The sequence below is a fragment of the Leucopleurus acutus genome (assembly GCF_964270905.1).
Source record: "Leucopleurus acutus genome assembly, chromosome: 11".
Taxonomy (NCBI): Eukaryota; Metazoa; Chordata; class Mammalia; order Artiodactyla; family Delphinidae; genus Leucopleurus; species Leucopleurus acutus.
This window is the reverse complement of record NC_139152.1, coordinates 95672015-95686502: the sequence shown is the minus strand read 5'-3', so window position 1 is coordinate 95686502 and position 14488 is coordinate 95672015. Positions and strand designations below refer to the sequence as shown.

The following is a 14488-nucleotide window of genomic DNA, read 5'->3' as shown; positions in this document are numbered from 1 at the left end:
AGCCAGGAAAAAAATACACAGAAATGTCAGCAGTTATCTTCAGGTTGTAGGATAATGGGTTAATTTGTTTTAATCTTTATATCTTGATGTACATTTAAAATTCTCTATAATGAACATTATTGCTTTTATTATCATATGAAGATCAATAAAATTAATCTTAAAAAAAAAACCCAGGGAATTCCCTGGTGGTCCAGTGGTTAGGAGTCAGTGCTTTCACTGCCAAGGGCGTGGGTTCAATCCCTGGTTGGAGAACTAAGATCCCGCAAGCTGCACAACGTGGCAAAAAAAAAAAACCCAAAGGATTCCAGATACTTCTAACAGCATCACCGTCGGATATGGCTCTGTCCCTGATTCTGGAACATCTGGGTAGAACATCTAGAGCCCGAGGCCACAGCAGTGTAATCAGTCACTGGAGCTGGTCCTCCCCAAGGACAGTGGAGAGATTACACCCGAGGGGCTATCTCACCTTCCTTGTCCACGCGGAAGCCGAACTCATCATAGCAGAACTCTGGTTGCTCCACTGCCTCTTCCTTCTAGATCCAGGAGTAGGAAGAGTCAGCCTGGGGCTGTGTGCGCTGCTGCCATGCCTCCTAGCCTCCCTGACTCAGACCAAAGGCCACCGTTCCCTGAAGCTTCTGTGGTCATCACTCAGCTCCGGGGGCCACGACCCTCTTGAATTCTCCCAGAGTTTTCCTTGTTTTCCTCAGAGGTCGAAGATAAAATCAAGGCAAGAAACACGTTTTATGTATTTCTGTGTCCCCGTAATACTGAGAGCAGAGTGCCATACTTGTTCCCCAACCTAATGTCCGATTCACAGGGAACGTGGAGCTAAGATACTGTCTCTGATGGGGGCTTCTGACCCTGTGTGAATACGGGGGAGTGGCCCCCCTCCCAGGATGCCTGCAGCGGGCGGTGGGTCCCCTTGGGTGCCCCAGCGTGGGAGCAGAGCCACTGGCACCCACTGGCTGACTGCTGTACCTGTGTGTACTTGGCCAGGATCTCCTGGGGCCACATGCTAGGAGTCAGGGCTGAGAAGGGGCCACTGGCAGAAGGTATGTGGCTTCCTAAAACCAAAAAGGACCAGGAATAGGAGATGAAGAAAATGCAGAGCATTCAGGGGTAAAATTCAAGTTGAGACACCCCCTCTCCCTTCTTCTCCCCACCGTCCCACCCCCCAGAGTGCCAGCATTAAAGGACTGGACCATCTAGAGTGGGATGGATGGGGGAGGGGAGAAACCTAGCAAAGTGCAACTTTCTGGAGGAAGGAAAAGGAAGCCAGCAGTGTGTTACAAGACATAACCTGACTTCATCTCCTTGCCTCTCCCTCCACCTGTGAGTGAGGATTTTCAGGCTGGAAGGAGAGGACAGGGATTCAGGAAAACTGAGAAGAGAGTTGCAGTAGCTCTCCCAGATGCCCATCAGAAGACTTCCTCCTTCCTCCATTACCTGGGCGGTCCACGTGACCCTCGAAGGTCCGTGGAAAACAAGCCTGCTTCCCTCCCACCGGGGTGTCCTCCTGGATAAGACCCCCTTCCCCCTGGAGAGCCTGTCGCCCCATGTCCAAGCCAGGCCCCTGCCTCCCACCTGACATTGTGTGGAGAGGACAGGCAAGTCTTCTGTAGATCCAGACTCGGGAGTTTCCTATCCTAATATCTTACAGCTGGAAGGCTCCTCAAGCTTCATCTGGTCCAGAAGCATTTGCCCTGGTAGGAGTGCAAAGAGGAAAGTCATTTAACGCAGCCCCTCTCCTGGGAGTCCTTTCTACCCAACTCTGATTTGCTGGCCCAGAGGTGGTGGGGAGGTAAATCCTGGCCACTGTTTGACAGGGAAGGAAAAGTCACACTTGAAAGAAAAAGCCTCCTATTCTGAACATTTCATCCAAGAGCATACACTTTGAAGAAGCTACAAAACTATTGTTCTCCAACAGCTCTGTGAGCCAAGAGGAGGGTCTGCTCAGTTCCCATACTACTAAGGAAGGAGAGGATCACACAGACAGACTTCCTGATGCTCTGTACTCAGGCAAATGTTTCTTAAAAAAGAAAACAAAAACCAGCCACCACCAAAACTTCCACGAATAGGTTCCTGAGCCAGGATTTTTGAGGAATCACTTAGGTACAACATTTCTGAGTCCGTACCTCCACTCACCCGACACTGACGTTTCCACTTCATCCACCAGTCTGCTCGACCACACCTTCCAGCACCTCACAGCTGGGAAACTAGGAAACTGCCATCTAAGTTTCTCACGTCACTGTTTAACCCCTGCCTCCCTACTTTTTTTGTCCTCTTAAAAAATGACTCAACAATTGAAATGACAAACAGCCCAATTTAAAAATGGGCATAAGGGGACTTCCCTGGTGGTCCAGTGGTTAAGACCCCACACTCCCAATGCAGGGGGCCCGGGTTCGATCCCTGGTCAGGGAACTACACCCCGCATGCCACAACTAAGAAGTCCTCATGCCACAGCTAAAAGATCTCACGTGCCACAACTAAGATCCAGAGCAGCCAAAATAAATAAATAAATATTAACAAGAAATAAATAAAAATGGGCATAAGATTTAAATAGACATTTCTCCAAAGAAGAGACGTAAACGGCCAACGAGCAGGTAAAAAGATGCCCGACATCATTAGTCATCAGGGAAATGCACAGCAAAACCACAATGAGATTCCACTTCACACCCACGAGGATGGCATACTGGAGACAAAAGTCTTTTTTTAATATTTTATTTTATTTATTTTTGGCTGCATTGTGTCTTCGTTGCTGCCCACGGGCTTTTCTCTAGTTGTGGCGAGCGGGGGCTACTCTTTCTTTGTTGCAGTGCGCGGGCTTCTCATTGCAGTGGCTTCTCTTGTTGCAGAGCACGGGCTCTAGGCACGCGGGCTTCAGTAGTTGTGGCACATGGGCTCAGTAGTTGTGGCTCGCGGGCTCTAGAGCGCAGGCTCAGTAGTTGTGGCGCACAGGCTTAGTTGCTCCATGACATGTGGAATCTTCCCAGACCAGGGCTCGAACCCGTGTCCCCTGCATTGGTAGGCAGTCTTAACCACTGCGCCACCAGGGAAGTCCCTGGAGACAAAAGTCTTAAGAGCAGTGTTTGGCCATGTGGGATGACTACACTTAGGCACACAGCTCCTGTCTGTCCTACAGCAGCAGGCACCTGCCATTAAAACTTATCTTCAACATCAAAAAAAAAAGACAACAGTTAGTGTTGGTGAGGATGTGGTGAAATTGGAAGCCTCATACTCTACTGGTGGGAACGTAAAATGGTGGGCTGCTGTGGAAAGTACTGAGCTCCTCAAAAGGTGAAACACAGGGTTACCACATGACCCAGGAATTCTGCTCCTAGTTATTTACCCACAAGAAATGAAAGCAAGAGTCCACACAGAAACTCGTACTTGGATGTTCACAGCAGAGTTACTCATCATAACCAAAAAAGCAGAAACAACCCATATGTCCAAGAACTGATGAAGGGATATAGGAAATGCATAGAACATCCATACAATGGAATATTATTCAGCTTTAAAATGGAATGAAGTGCTAATAACACAGGTGAACCTTAAGAATATTATGCTCAGTTAAAGATGCCAGTCACAAGAGGATGAATATTGTATGACTCTATTTAAATGAAATGTCCAGAAGAGGCAAAGCCCTAGACACAGAAAGTAGATTAGTGACTGCCAAGGGCTGGAGGAAAGGGGAAGGCACAGTGACTGCTAATGGGTACAGGGTTTCTATTTGCAGAGATGAAACGTGTTCTGGAATTGGAGAGTGGTGATAGTTACACAACAGTATGAAATACTCAAACCACTGAATTATACACTTTAAAAATAGCGAACTTTGTAGCATGTGAATTATATCTCAATTTAAAAAAATTAAATAAGCCGTCAACTGATGCGTCAGCACTTGGGCTCCCTCTGAGTTCCTATTTCTAGCCTGCTCCTATTAGAACAGGCAAGAGCCTATTATCACCCACTCGAGCTTCAACAGAAATGCAGTTTGAGGGGTGGCTTTCTCAGCCTTTTTCTGAATATGAAGCCTTTTACTTCTAACTGTGAAATGAAAGGAAGGTAACATAAATGGAAGGTAACAATGGAGATGTGGGTGAAATATCTTAGGGCAAGTTGCCTTCTAGGTTTTGGTATCATATTCACCTAGGCCTAGACCTCCTTTTGCCATTTTCAAGGGACGGGACCTCAGAGGTGACAGCTGTTGGCCTCGCCTCCTCAGTGCTGTCTGCTGTTGGGAATTCGGGGTAAATGAGCAGGGTCAGGTGAGAAAGAAACAAGAAAGGAAAATCCAAGAGCCACCTGGAGGGCACTGTGAGAAAACATTGCCCTAGGGGCCCTTTCCTCCAGCGAGTGCTGGAAAATGGGCACGTGAAAAAAATCCCAGTTCTCTTTAAAGACACACTTGCAAATCTGGGGCCAAACAGCTTGTCCCAAAGGCAGCTCAGCTGGGTCACCAACCTCTACTCCTGCCCCCGGACACACCCTGACCAGGCCCATGTGGGCTAAATGCCCATCGTGGAGGCTTTGATGCCCAGCTGGGAGGGAGCCCTCTTGCTTCCAGGCAAGCCTTGCTGAGAAACAGATGGCAGAACCCGCCTCCCTAACGGGCCAGCCATCCTAGACTTGTCTGTCTGCTCTGCGTGAGGAAAACGTAACGTCTTCCTTCAGCGTAACAGGTATGCGGGGCCTGATTTGAATCAGAATTCTGTGCTGGATGGAGCAAGTATTTTAACATTAAAGGGACTGAGCTAGAAGTTCTTAAAATCATGTCATCATTCAGTCCTCACAGCATATTCTGAAGCAGACTCTCTGGTCCTCACACATGAGAAAACAAGCCTAGAAGAGATGCACGTACAGTCTCCCAAACGGACCCTGATAACTGTGCCCCCTGCCCCACCATGCTCCCCCCACCCCCACCTGGGGAGATGATGTCACTCGGCCACCAGCTTGACAGTGCCAGGAAATAACCCCATGCTCAGCCAGGCCACCGCCAGCCTGGAGCCCTGGGCAGGCACGCTGCTGTGGCACCAGCGTTAGGAGGGCAAGGCTTCCGAGCTCATCCTCTGCCACCTTTGTGCAGAGGCCGGACGGCGCTGCGGTCAAAGTGAAGACCTCTCCAGTCGGACAGATGTGGACTCAAATCCTGGCTCTGCGGCTCCCCCCTTCTTATAACCTTGGGCACGTTCACGTCACCTCTTTGAGTCTCAGTTTTCTTCTCCATAGACTGGAGCAACAGTACCTACGTCTCACAGTGGTTACGAGGATGAAGTGAGAACGCAAAGAGCCCCAGCACACTGACACACAGCAAGTGCTTAGGAAGCATCAGGCAATTAGCAGGAGTCCTCATAATTTCCAGAAAGTTACTGTGAATATCTGGGCCCTCTACACTGAGGTTACTCAAGGCCATGTGATACTGCTGATACCCAGCCATTACAACCTGTAAAAACGACAACTTCGTATGGTTCAATGTAACACATGCTAGCTGGGATCATCAGAAAGACTCCTCATCACTGACGCCTCAGAGGTAGTGATTTGGCTGTTTCTTCCAGAAGGGCAGAGAAAGTGTGGAGGAAGCAGGCATTGTCTATAAGTGGAAGAAAGGAGCTGTCTCTGGCTGTGGAGGACTGAGGGGGCTGGTAAGACAGTTCTCAGTCCGCAGCTCCCTTTCCCAGCCTTGGCTTGCCCACCTCATTCATTCACTCAACAGTTACTGAGCACCGCCATGAACCACACATGGTTCTAAGGGTTTGAGACGCAGCAGTGAAAAACCAAAGTCCCAGCCATTACATCACAGCAGAGAATCAGACAACGAACATAAACACAGCTGTGTTAGATGGTGCTAACTACAGTAGTCTGAGGAAAATAAAGCAGGATAAAGGTATAGGAGAGTCAGAAGAGAGGAGCCATGTAGCTAACGTGGTCAGGAAAAGCTCTCTGAGGATAAGGTGACATCCAAGCAAAGACCCAAACAAAAGGAAGTGGGAGACCAAGTCCTATGGCTCCTGAGGGAAGGAAGATCCAGGTAGCAGGAGCAGCAGGGTGAAGACAAGGCCGGACCAGATGTGGCAGGTGCAGCTGCTGCAGGGGAGAGGGGCTGGGGAGGAGGAGGAAGCACAGTGGGGGGCGAAGCCTGCTCAGGAGGGCCTTGCAGTGCAGTACAGAACTGGAACTTATTCTCCTTATAGGAGGGCTCTGAGCAGAGGCAAACCTGAATCTGATTTAGGATTTCAAAGCTCTCTCTGGCTGCTGTACAGAGAAGACTGCAGGGCAGGAGGGGGTGACGCAGTAGGAATAATGTTAGCTTTGTTACCATGGGGACAGTGAGAAACGGTCAGATCTGGATATATTTTAATGAGTCTCTGCAATAATACGTATATGTCATTTCTCTTACCAACTACCCCCTAGTCCCCAAGTTCCCAACAGGAGCCAGAAGTGATATTGCTAATCTGGGCAGGCAGGTTTTTCCAGCCTCCGGTCACTATGGAAACCTTCCTGAAAGCAGCCATCTGGGAGCTGGCTAAGGCAGCCACGTCACTGGCGGCCCTACTGTTGTCACAGGGGTACTGAGAGGCAGAAACTTTTGAAAAACAAGAAATATACTGGAGGCAGATTAAAAGACTGTCATCTGGAAGCATGTAAGTTTTTAAAATGCCTTTTGATCCAGTAACTATTCTCCTGGAAACTTATCTTAAGGAAATAATTCAATAGACGCGGAAAGGTATGTACATGAAAAGGTCTACTTCAGCATCACCTACACAACAAAAACATGAGGACAATTTACATGTCAAACATTAGGGGAATTAATCAAACCTGGGTATACTGACACAATAAAATGTGATTTAATCACTTCACATTCCAGTTATGGACTTGCGCTTTTGGCCAAGATGGAGTTACAAGGACTGGATTTACTTTCCCAACCTGAACAACTAAAAAGCCAGAAAGATACATTAAACGATGGTTTTCAAACATTGGATGACAGGCAGCACAGGACAGTGAAGCCTGAGACAGAGAAAACAATTGAGCTGAGCCCTGTGACGGCCCGCTACCACCTGGAGAGAGTCTGCAGCCAGGACTGGGCACCCAGGAGGGCAGAGGAGCTGAGTTGGGAGCTAGAGGTGGCCGAAGCAGCCTGAAGTTGCAGAGCAGAGACTTGCACAGAGAGCTCCAGAAATCTGCAGAGAGCACCCCCAAACCTTCATGTGAATACTGGTCAGAGCGTGTGTGTGAGGAAGCTACCCAAGGTAGGGAAGAGAGCACCTGCAAGCAACACAAGGACTACTACCTGAAGCTCACCCTACCGAGTCATTGTCATGTATTTTCCTTTTCAGAAATTGTGGAATGCAATTTGCCCAAACTCTGTTAAGAATTTTTGCATCTATGTTCATGAAGGATGTTTGGTTGTAGTTTTCTTTCCTAATAACACCTTTTTCAGGTTTGGTATCAGGATGCTATCTGCTTTATAGAATGATTTGGGAAGTAGTCCCCCCTCTTCCATTTTCAGGAAGAGTTTGTGTAGAAACTGGTATTATTTCTTCCTTAAATGTTGAAAGGAAATCACCAATGAAGTCTCCTGTGCCTGGAGTTTCCTTCATGGAAAGATTTTCAACTACAATTTCTTTCATAGAGATAAGGCTATTCAGATTATCTTTATGCCTCCTGAGTGAGCTTTTTCTTTAAAATAAATTTATTTATTTTTGGCTGCACTGGGTCTTTGTTGCTGCGCGCAGGCTTTCTCTAGTTGCAAGGAGCGGGGGCTACTCTTCGTTGAGGTGGGCAAGCTTCTCACTGTGGTAGCTTCTCTTGTTGCAGAGCACGGGCTCTAGGTGTGCGGGCTTCAGTAGTTGTGGCTCGTGGGCTCTAGAGCGTAGACTCAGTAGTTGTGGCGCACGGGCTTAGTAGCTCCGCAGCATGTGGGATCTTCCCGGACTGAGGCTCGAACCCATGTCCCCTGCATTGGCAGGCGGATTCTGAACCACTGCGCCACCAGGGAAGTCTCCTGAGTGAGCTTTGATAGTTTGTGCACTTTCAAGGAATCTGTCCACTATCCAAGTTGTTGAATTTATTGGTAAATTTAGTCCAAAGTATGCAGAAGAAAAAAAAGCAATAAACAATAAAGATAACGGAAATCAATAAAATGAAAAACAAAAAAAAAAAGAAAAATCAATGAAACCAAAATCTGTTCCTTTAGAGATCAATAAAATCAAACCTCTGATCAGACTGAACAGGAAAAACGAGAAGACACAGATTACCAATATTATCAGGAATGGAAGAGGATACATTACTACAGGTCCTGGAGGCATTGAATGGATAATAAGAGACTATTATGAACAACTTTTGCCAATAAGTTCTACAATACATAAAAACAATACCATCATGACCAAGTGGGATTTATCTTGGGAATGCAAGACTTGTTGAATATTTAAAAAGTCAATCAATGTAATTCAGTATATCAACAGACTGAAGAAGAAAAACTATATGATTATCTCAATAGATGCAAAAGAAGCATTTGGCAAAAGTCAACATCCATTCATGATAAAAACTCTCAGAGATCTAGAAATAGAGGAAGCTTCCTTAACCTAATAAAAGGCATCTACAAAAATCCTACAGTTAACATCATACTTAATGATAAATGACCGAATGCTTTCCCCCTAAGATTGGGAACAAGGAAAGGATTCAACATAATTCCAATCAAAATCCCAGTAGGAGTCATACAGGGAGAAGTTAAGTCAGAAAGAGAAAAACAAATATGATATATTAACGCATGTATGTGGAATCTAGAAAAATGGTATAGATGATCTTATTTGCAAAGCAGAAATAGAGACACAGACATAGACAACAAATGTATTGATACCAAAGGGGAAAGGGGAGCGTGGGATGAATTGGGAGACTGGGGCTGACATATATGCACTACTATATATAAAATAGATAACTAATGAGAACCTACTGTATAGCACAGGGAACTCTACTTAGTGCTCTGTGGTGACCTAAATGGGAAGGAAATCCAAAAAAGAGGGGATATATGTACACGTATGGCTGATTCACTATGCTGTATAGCAGGAACGGACACGGCAGTGTAAAGCAGCTATACTCAAAACAAAACAAAACAAAATCCCAGTAGGATATCTTGCAGAAACTGACAAGCTGATTCTAAAATTTAAATGGATAGGCAAAGGAATCAAAATACTCAAAATAATTTTGAAAGCAGAAAGTTGGAGAATTCACACTACCTGATTTCAATACTTACTATAAAGCTACATGTAGTACAGGTGACACTGGCAAAAGGAAAGACATATAGATCAATGGAACAGAATAGGTAATCCAGAAGTAGACCCATACATATGGTCAATTAACGTTATGAATTGTGTCCCCCCAAAAAGATATGTTGAAGTCCCAACCCTCAGTACCTCAGAATGTGACCTTATTTGGAGAATGGGTCTTTGCTGATTTAACCAACTTAAGACGACCTCATTAAAGTAAGCCCTAATCCATTATGACTCGTGTCCTTATAAAAAGGGGAAATTTGGACACAGATATATATAGAGAGAAAATATGAAGAGACAGGGAGAACACCATGTGAAGCACAGACTGGAATTATAGTGTAATAAGCCAAGGAACGCCTGGGGCTACTAGAAGCTGGAAGAAGCAAGGAAGGATCCTCCCCTACCGGTTTCAGAGTGAGCATGGCCTTGCCGACACCTTGAGTTCAGATTTCTGGCCTCCAAAACTGTGAGACAATATTACTGTTGTTCTAAGTCACCCACTTTGTGATAATTTATTATGGCAGCCCTAGGAAAGTAAATAATTAATTTTCAACAAACATATAAATGCAATTCAATGGAGAAAGGATAGTCTTTTCAACAAATGGTCCTAGAAGAATCACTACAAAACTTCTAGAAGAAAACATAGGAAAAAATGTTTGTGACCTTGGTTAGGCAAAGATTTCTTAGATATTGCACTAAAAGTATGATCTATAAAAGAAAAAAAACTTGATTAAATTAGACTTTATCAGAAGCCACTGGTGGTAGAAAATATGTTCAAATCACACATTTAATAAAGAACACATATCCAGAATATAAGGAATTCTCTAAACTCAGTGAGCTGGAAACAAACAATCCAATTAAAAAAATAAAATGGGCGGAACTTCCCTGGTGGTCCAGTGGTTAAGAATCCACCTTCCAATGCACGGGACATGGGTTCGATCCCTGGTAGGGGAACAAAGATCCCACATACCGCAGGGGCCACAACTACAGAGCCCATGTGCTCTGGAGCCTGCGCGCCAGAGAGAAGCCCGTGCACCGCAACTTGATAGAAGCCTGTGCGTCACAACGAAGAGCCCGCATGCTGCAACTAAGACCCAACACATCCAAAAATTAATATTAAAAAAAATAAAATGGGCAAAAGATTTGAACAGAAACATTAACAAAGAAGATATACAGATGACAAGCATACAGAAAGATACTTAATGTCATTAGTTATTAAGGAATGCAAACTAAAACCACAATGAGATATTACCATACACATATTAAATGGCTTAAATTAAAAAACAAACCACCTGACAATATTAAGTGCTGACGAGGATTCAGAGCAACTAGAACTCTCATACACTGCTGGTAGAAATGCAAAATGGTACCACAATTCTGGAAGAGGGTTTGGCAGTTTCTTATAAAGTTAGACATGTACTTACCATACAACCCAACAAATCCACTCCTAGGTATGTTTATCTAAGGAAAATGAAACTTTTGTTTACACAAAAACCTGTATGTAAACGTTTGTGGCAACTTTATCTGTGACTGCCAAAATCTGAAAACTGAAAACAACTCAAATGTCCTTTAACTGGTAAATGGATAAAGAACTGTGGTACGGGCTTCCCTGGTGGTGCAGTGGTTAAGAATCCGCCTGCCAATGCAGGGGACACGGGTTCAAGCCCTGGTCCGGGAAGATCCCACATGCCGCGGAGCAACTAAGCCTGTGCACCACAACTACTGAGCCTGCGCTCTAGAGCCCGTGAGCCACAACTGCTGAAGCCCACGCACCTAGAGCCTGTGCTCCACAAGAGAAGCCACTGCAATGAGAAGCGCACGCACTGCAACGAAGAGGAGTCCCCGCTCGCCTCAACTAGAGAAAGCCAGCGCGCAGCAACAAAGACCCAATGCAGCCAAAAATAAATAAGTAAAATAAATAAATTTATTTAAAAAAAAGAAGTCCAATTATAGGGACTAAAGAAATATGGATACTATTTACGATATAATATTAAGGGAAAATGTATGTAGCATGTGCACTCAGAAATGTGTATATCTGTCATTTACTCCCCCAATATTTCCCCAAAACATATCATGTGCTAGGGCAACAATGATTTACAATCTAGAGGGGGAAAATCAAACAGAAAACAAATAGATGGATAAATAAATAAGAATTTCAGAGTATGGCAAGTGATCTAAATAAAACAAAAGGGTGATGTGATATAGAATCCAGGGAAGGTTTGCCTGGGAAAGCAATAAAGCTACTATTTTTTTCTACTGCACCACCCCCCCAAATACCAAAAACCAAACCAAAACAAAAAGAATCCAGGGAAGGAATCACTGACGCACTAGCACTACTTGAATTGAAACCGCAAGGACAAGAAGCCAGCCTTGCAAAGATGGGGGTAGCGTCATGGGCAGAAAGAAAGGCAAGTCCACAGGCTCTCAGGTGGGGAAAGGCCTTGGAAGAAGAGAAAGCCCAGTAACTGAAACACAATGGACAAGGGGGACAACGGTAAGAGGAAACTGGAGAGGTAGAGGCACCCAGATTGTCAAGGGACTGTAGGTCACAGTGAAGGATTTAGATTTTAAGGACAATGGGAAGCTACAAAAGGATCCTAAACACGGCGGTGGCGTGAACTAACACGTTTTTTAAAAAATCACTTTGGCTGCCGTTTGGCAAATGGCTTGTGGAGAGACAAGAGTGGATGCAGTGAGACCAGTTTGGAAGTACAAGCTCCAGGAAAGATGATGGGGAGTGAGACTAAAGTGGTGACAGTGGCTGTGGGGAGAAGTAAATGGATTCAAGATATAACCAGAGGCAGAACCAATAGGCCTTGCTTCTGGGTTGGATGTGGGGAGTGAAGAAAGAGAGCATCCCAAAGTGAGGCCTAGGTTTCTGGTCTGAATTCCTGGGTTTACGATGATGACATTTACTAATATGCTGGTGAGTGGGAAAGAAACAGGTTTGGGGGAAGAGGGAATGAAGAGTTGTAGGATAATTTAAATGTTTCTTAGAAATCCAAGAGGAGCTGTTAGGCAGGTGACTGGATACACAAGTCAACATCTTCAAGGAGATGTAAAAACTAGAGATATAAATCTAGGAGTCTTTTGTTCATCTATCCAACCAACAAATATTTTTTGAGCAACTACTATGCCCCAGACACTGTTCCACATGCAAGGGATATAGCAGTAAAGCAAGACAAAGTTCTCGCTTTTATGAACCTGCAGTTTCCTCATCTGTAAAATGATGACAAATGAGAAAATGTAAATATTTATCACAATACATAGCACATAGTATGTGCTTAATAAAGCCAGCTATTAATATTAGTGACAGAAAACAGACAATAAACAAGTAAATGAAAGAATAATTTCAGAGGCAGGTAGGGGCAGGACTATTTTTGATAGGTGGTCAGGAAAGGCCTCTCTGAGGAGATACATTTCAGCTGACACCAGAATGATAAGGAGTCACCTCCACAAAGACTCAGAAGCTCAAACAGAGGAAACGGCTTGTGCAAGGACCTTAAGGAACAAAAGATTTATATTATACTGGAGAAATAAAAGACACGTGTGTCTGAGATGGAGCAATGAGGGGGAAAGTAGCAGCTGTCACTGGAAAGGCAGGACGACCTGGATTACGTAGGGCCTACTGCTCATAGCAAAGACTCTGGACTTCATTTTAATGGGAAGCCATTGAAGAGCTTTGAGCATGGGCATGACACGGTCTGACTTAGGTTTTTAAAGAAATCGCATTGGCTACTTTGTGAAGAATGAACTACAGAGGGGTTTAGAGTGGAAACTATTACAGCGGTCCAGGTGACAGATGGTATCTTGGACCAAATCAGTTGAGTTGATGACAAGTAACTAGATTCTGGATATAATTTGGAGATATAGAGGTAGATAATGGGAAGAATCAATGAGGTCTCCTAGGCTTCTGACCTGAGCAACTGTGCAGATCCCATTAACCAAGATGAAGGGAGACTGGGGGAGAGCAGGTTTCATGGTTAGCAAGCAATCTGCTTTGGCCATGTTCAGTGGGGATGTCTATTAGACCTCTAAGTGGAGAGGTCAACTGGGCAATTGTATATATGAGTACAGAGTTCGCAGTAGTCAGAACTGGAGACGTGAATTTGAGAAACACCAGGACTAGATGTCGTGGCTAAGGAGAGAATGCAGAATAGGGGGCCGAGGACCAGATCCTGGAACATTCCAACATTTAGAGGTTAGGCAGAAAAATATACAAAAAATAGTTTGAGGAGTGACCAATGAAGTAGAAGGAACACTAGCAGTGTGTGGCACTGTGGAAACCAAAAGAAAGTGTTTCTACGAGGAGGAGGTGATCATCAGTGTCAGGTGCTACTTAGAGGTCAGGTGTTATGGAGGACAGAGAATTGGTCATTGGTTTGTTGGTTTGGCAAGCTGGAGGTTGGTGGTGACACTGACAAGAGCTTCAATTGTGTTATTTTTCTTGAACTTTTGGTTTTAATTAATTAATTAATTAAGATAGAAGTATAGTTGATTTACAGTGTTGTGTTAGTTTCTGGTGTACAGTAAAGTGATTCAGTTATACATATATATATACATCTTCCTTTTCATATTTGTTTCCATTATACGTTATTATAAGATACGGAATATAGTTCCCTGTGCTATACAGAAGGACCTTGTTGTTTATCTATTTTATATATAGTAGTTTGTATCCGCTAATCCCAAACTCCTAATTTATCCCGCTCCCCCCTTCCCCTTTGGTAACCATAAATTTGTTTTCTATATCTGTGAGTCTGTTTGTTTTATAAATAAGTTCATTGGTATAATATTTTAGATTCCACATATAAGTGATACCATATATGTCTTTTTCTGTTTTACTTACTTCACTTAGTATGATAATCTCTAGGTCCGTTCATGTTGCTGCAAATGGCATTATTTTATTCTTTTTCATGGCCGAGTGGTATCCCATTGTATATATATACCACATCTTCTTTATCCATTCATTTTTCAATGAGCATTTAGTTGCTTCCATGTCTTGGCTTTTGTAAATAGTGCTGCTGTGAACACTGGGGTGCATGTATCTTTTTGAATTAGAGTTTTCCCCAGGAGTGGGATGCTAGATCATATGGTAACTCTATTTTTAGTTTTTTAAAGAATCTCCATACTGTTTTCCAGAGTGGCTGCACTAATTTACATTCCCACCAACAGTGTAGGAAGGCTCCATTTTCTTCACACCTTCTCCAGCATTTATTATTTGTAGC

The 14488-nt window shown here is 44.2% G+C and overlaps 1 protein-coding gene across 2 annotated transcripts in view; it reads right to left on the bottom strand.

The window, feature by feature from the left end:
- The window catches only part of SGSM3 (small G protein signaling modulator 3), a 34335-nt gene that overhangs the window by 7870 nt on the left and 11977 nt on the right, over window positions 1-14488 (bottom strand). For both annotated transcript variants that reach the window (XM_082849699.1, XM_082849700.1), the window contains exons 2-4: window positions 1585-1703; window positions 979-1064; window positions 467-533 (exon numbers count right to left, since the gene is read on the bottom strand). In XM_082849699.1, coding sequence (XP_082705825.1) covers window positions 467-533; window positions 979-1064; window positions 1585-1591 — 160 coding nt within the window. In that variant the 5' untranslated portion in view covers window positions 1592-1703. The remainder of the gene's footprint in view (window positions 1-466; window positions 534-978; window positions 1065-1584; window positions 1704-14488) is intronic.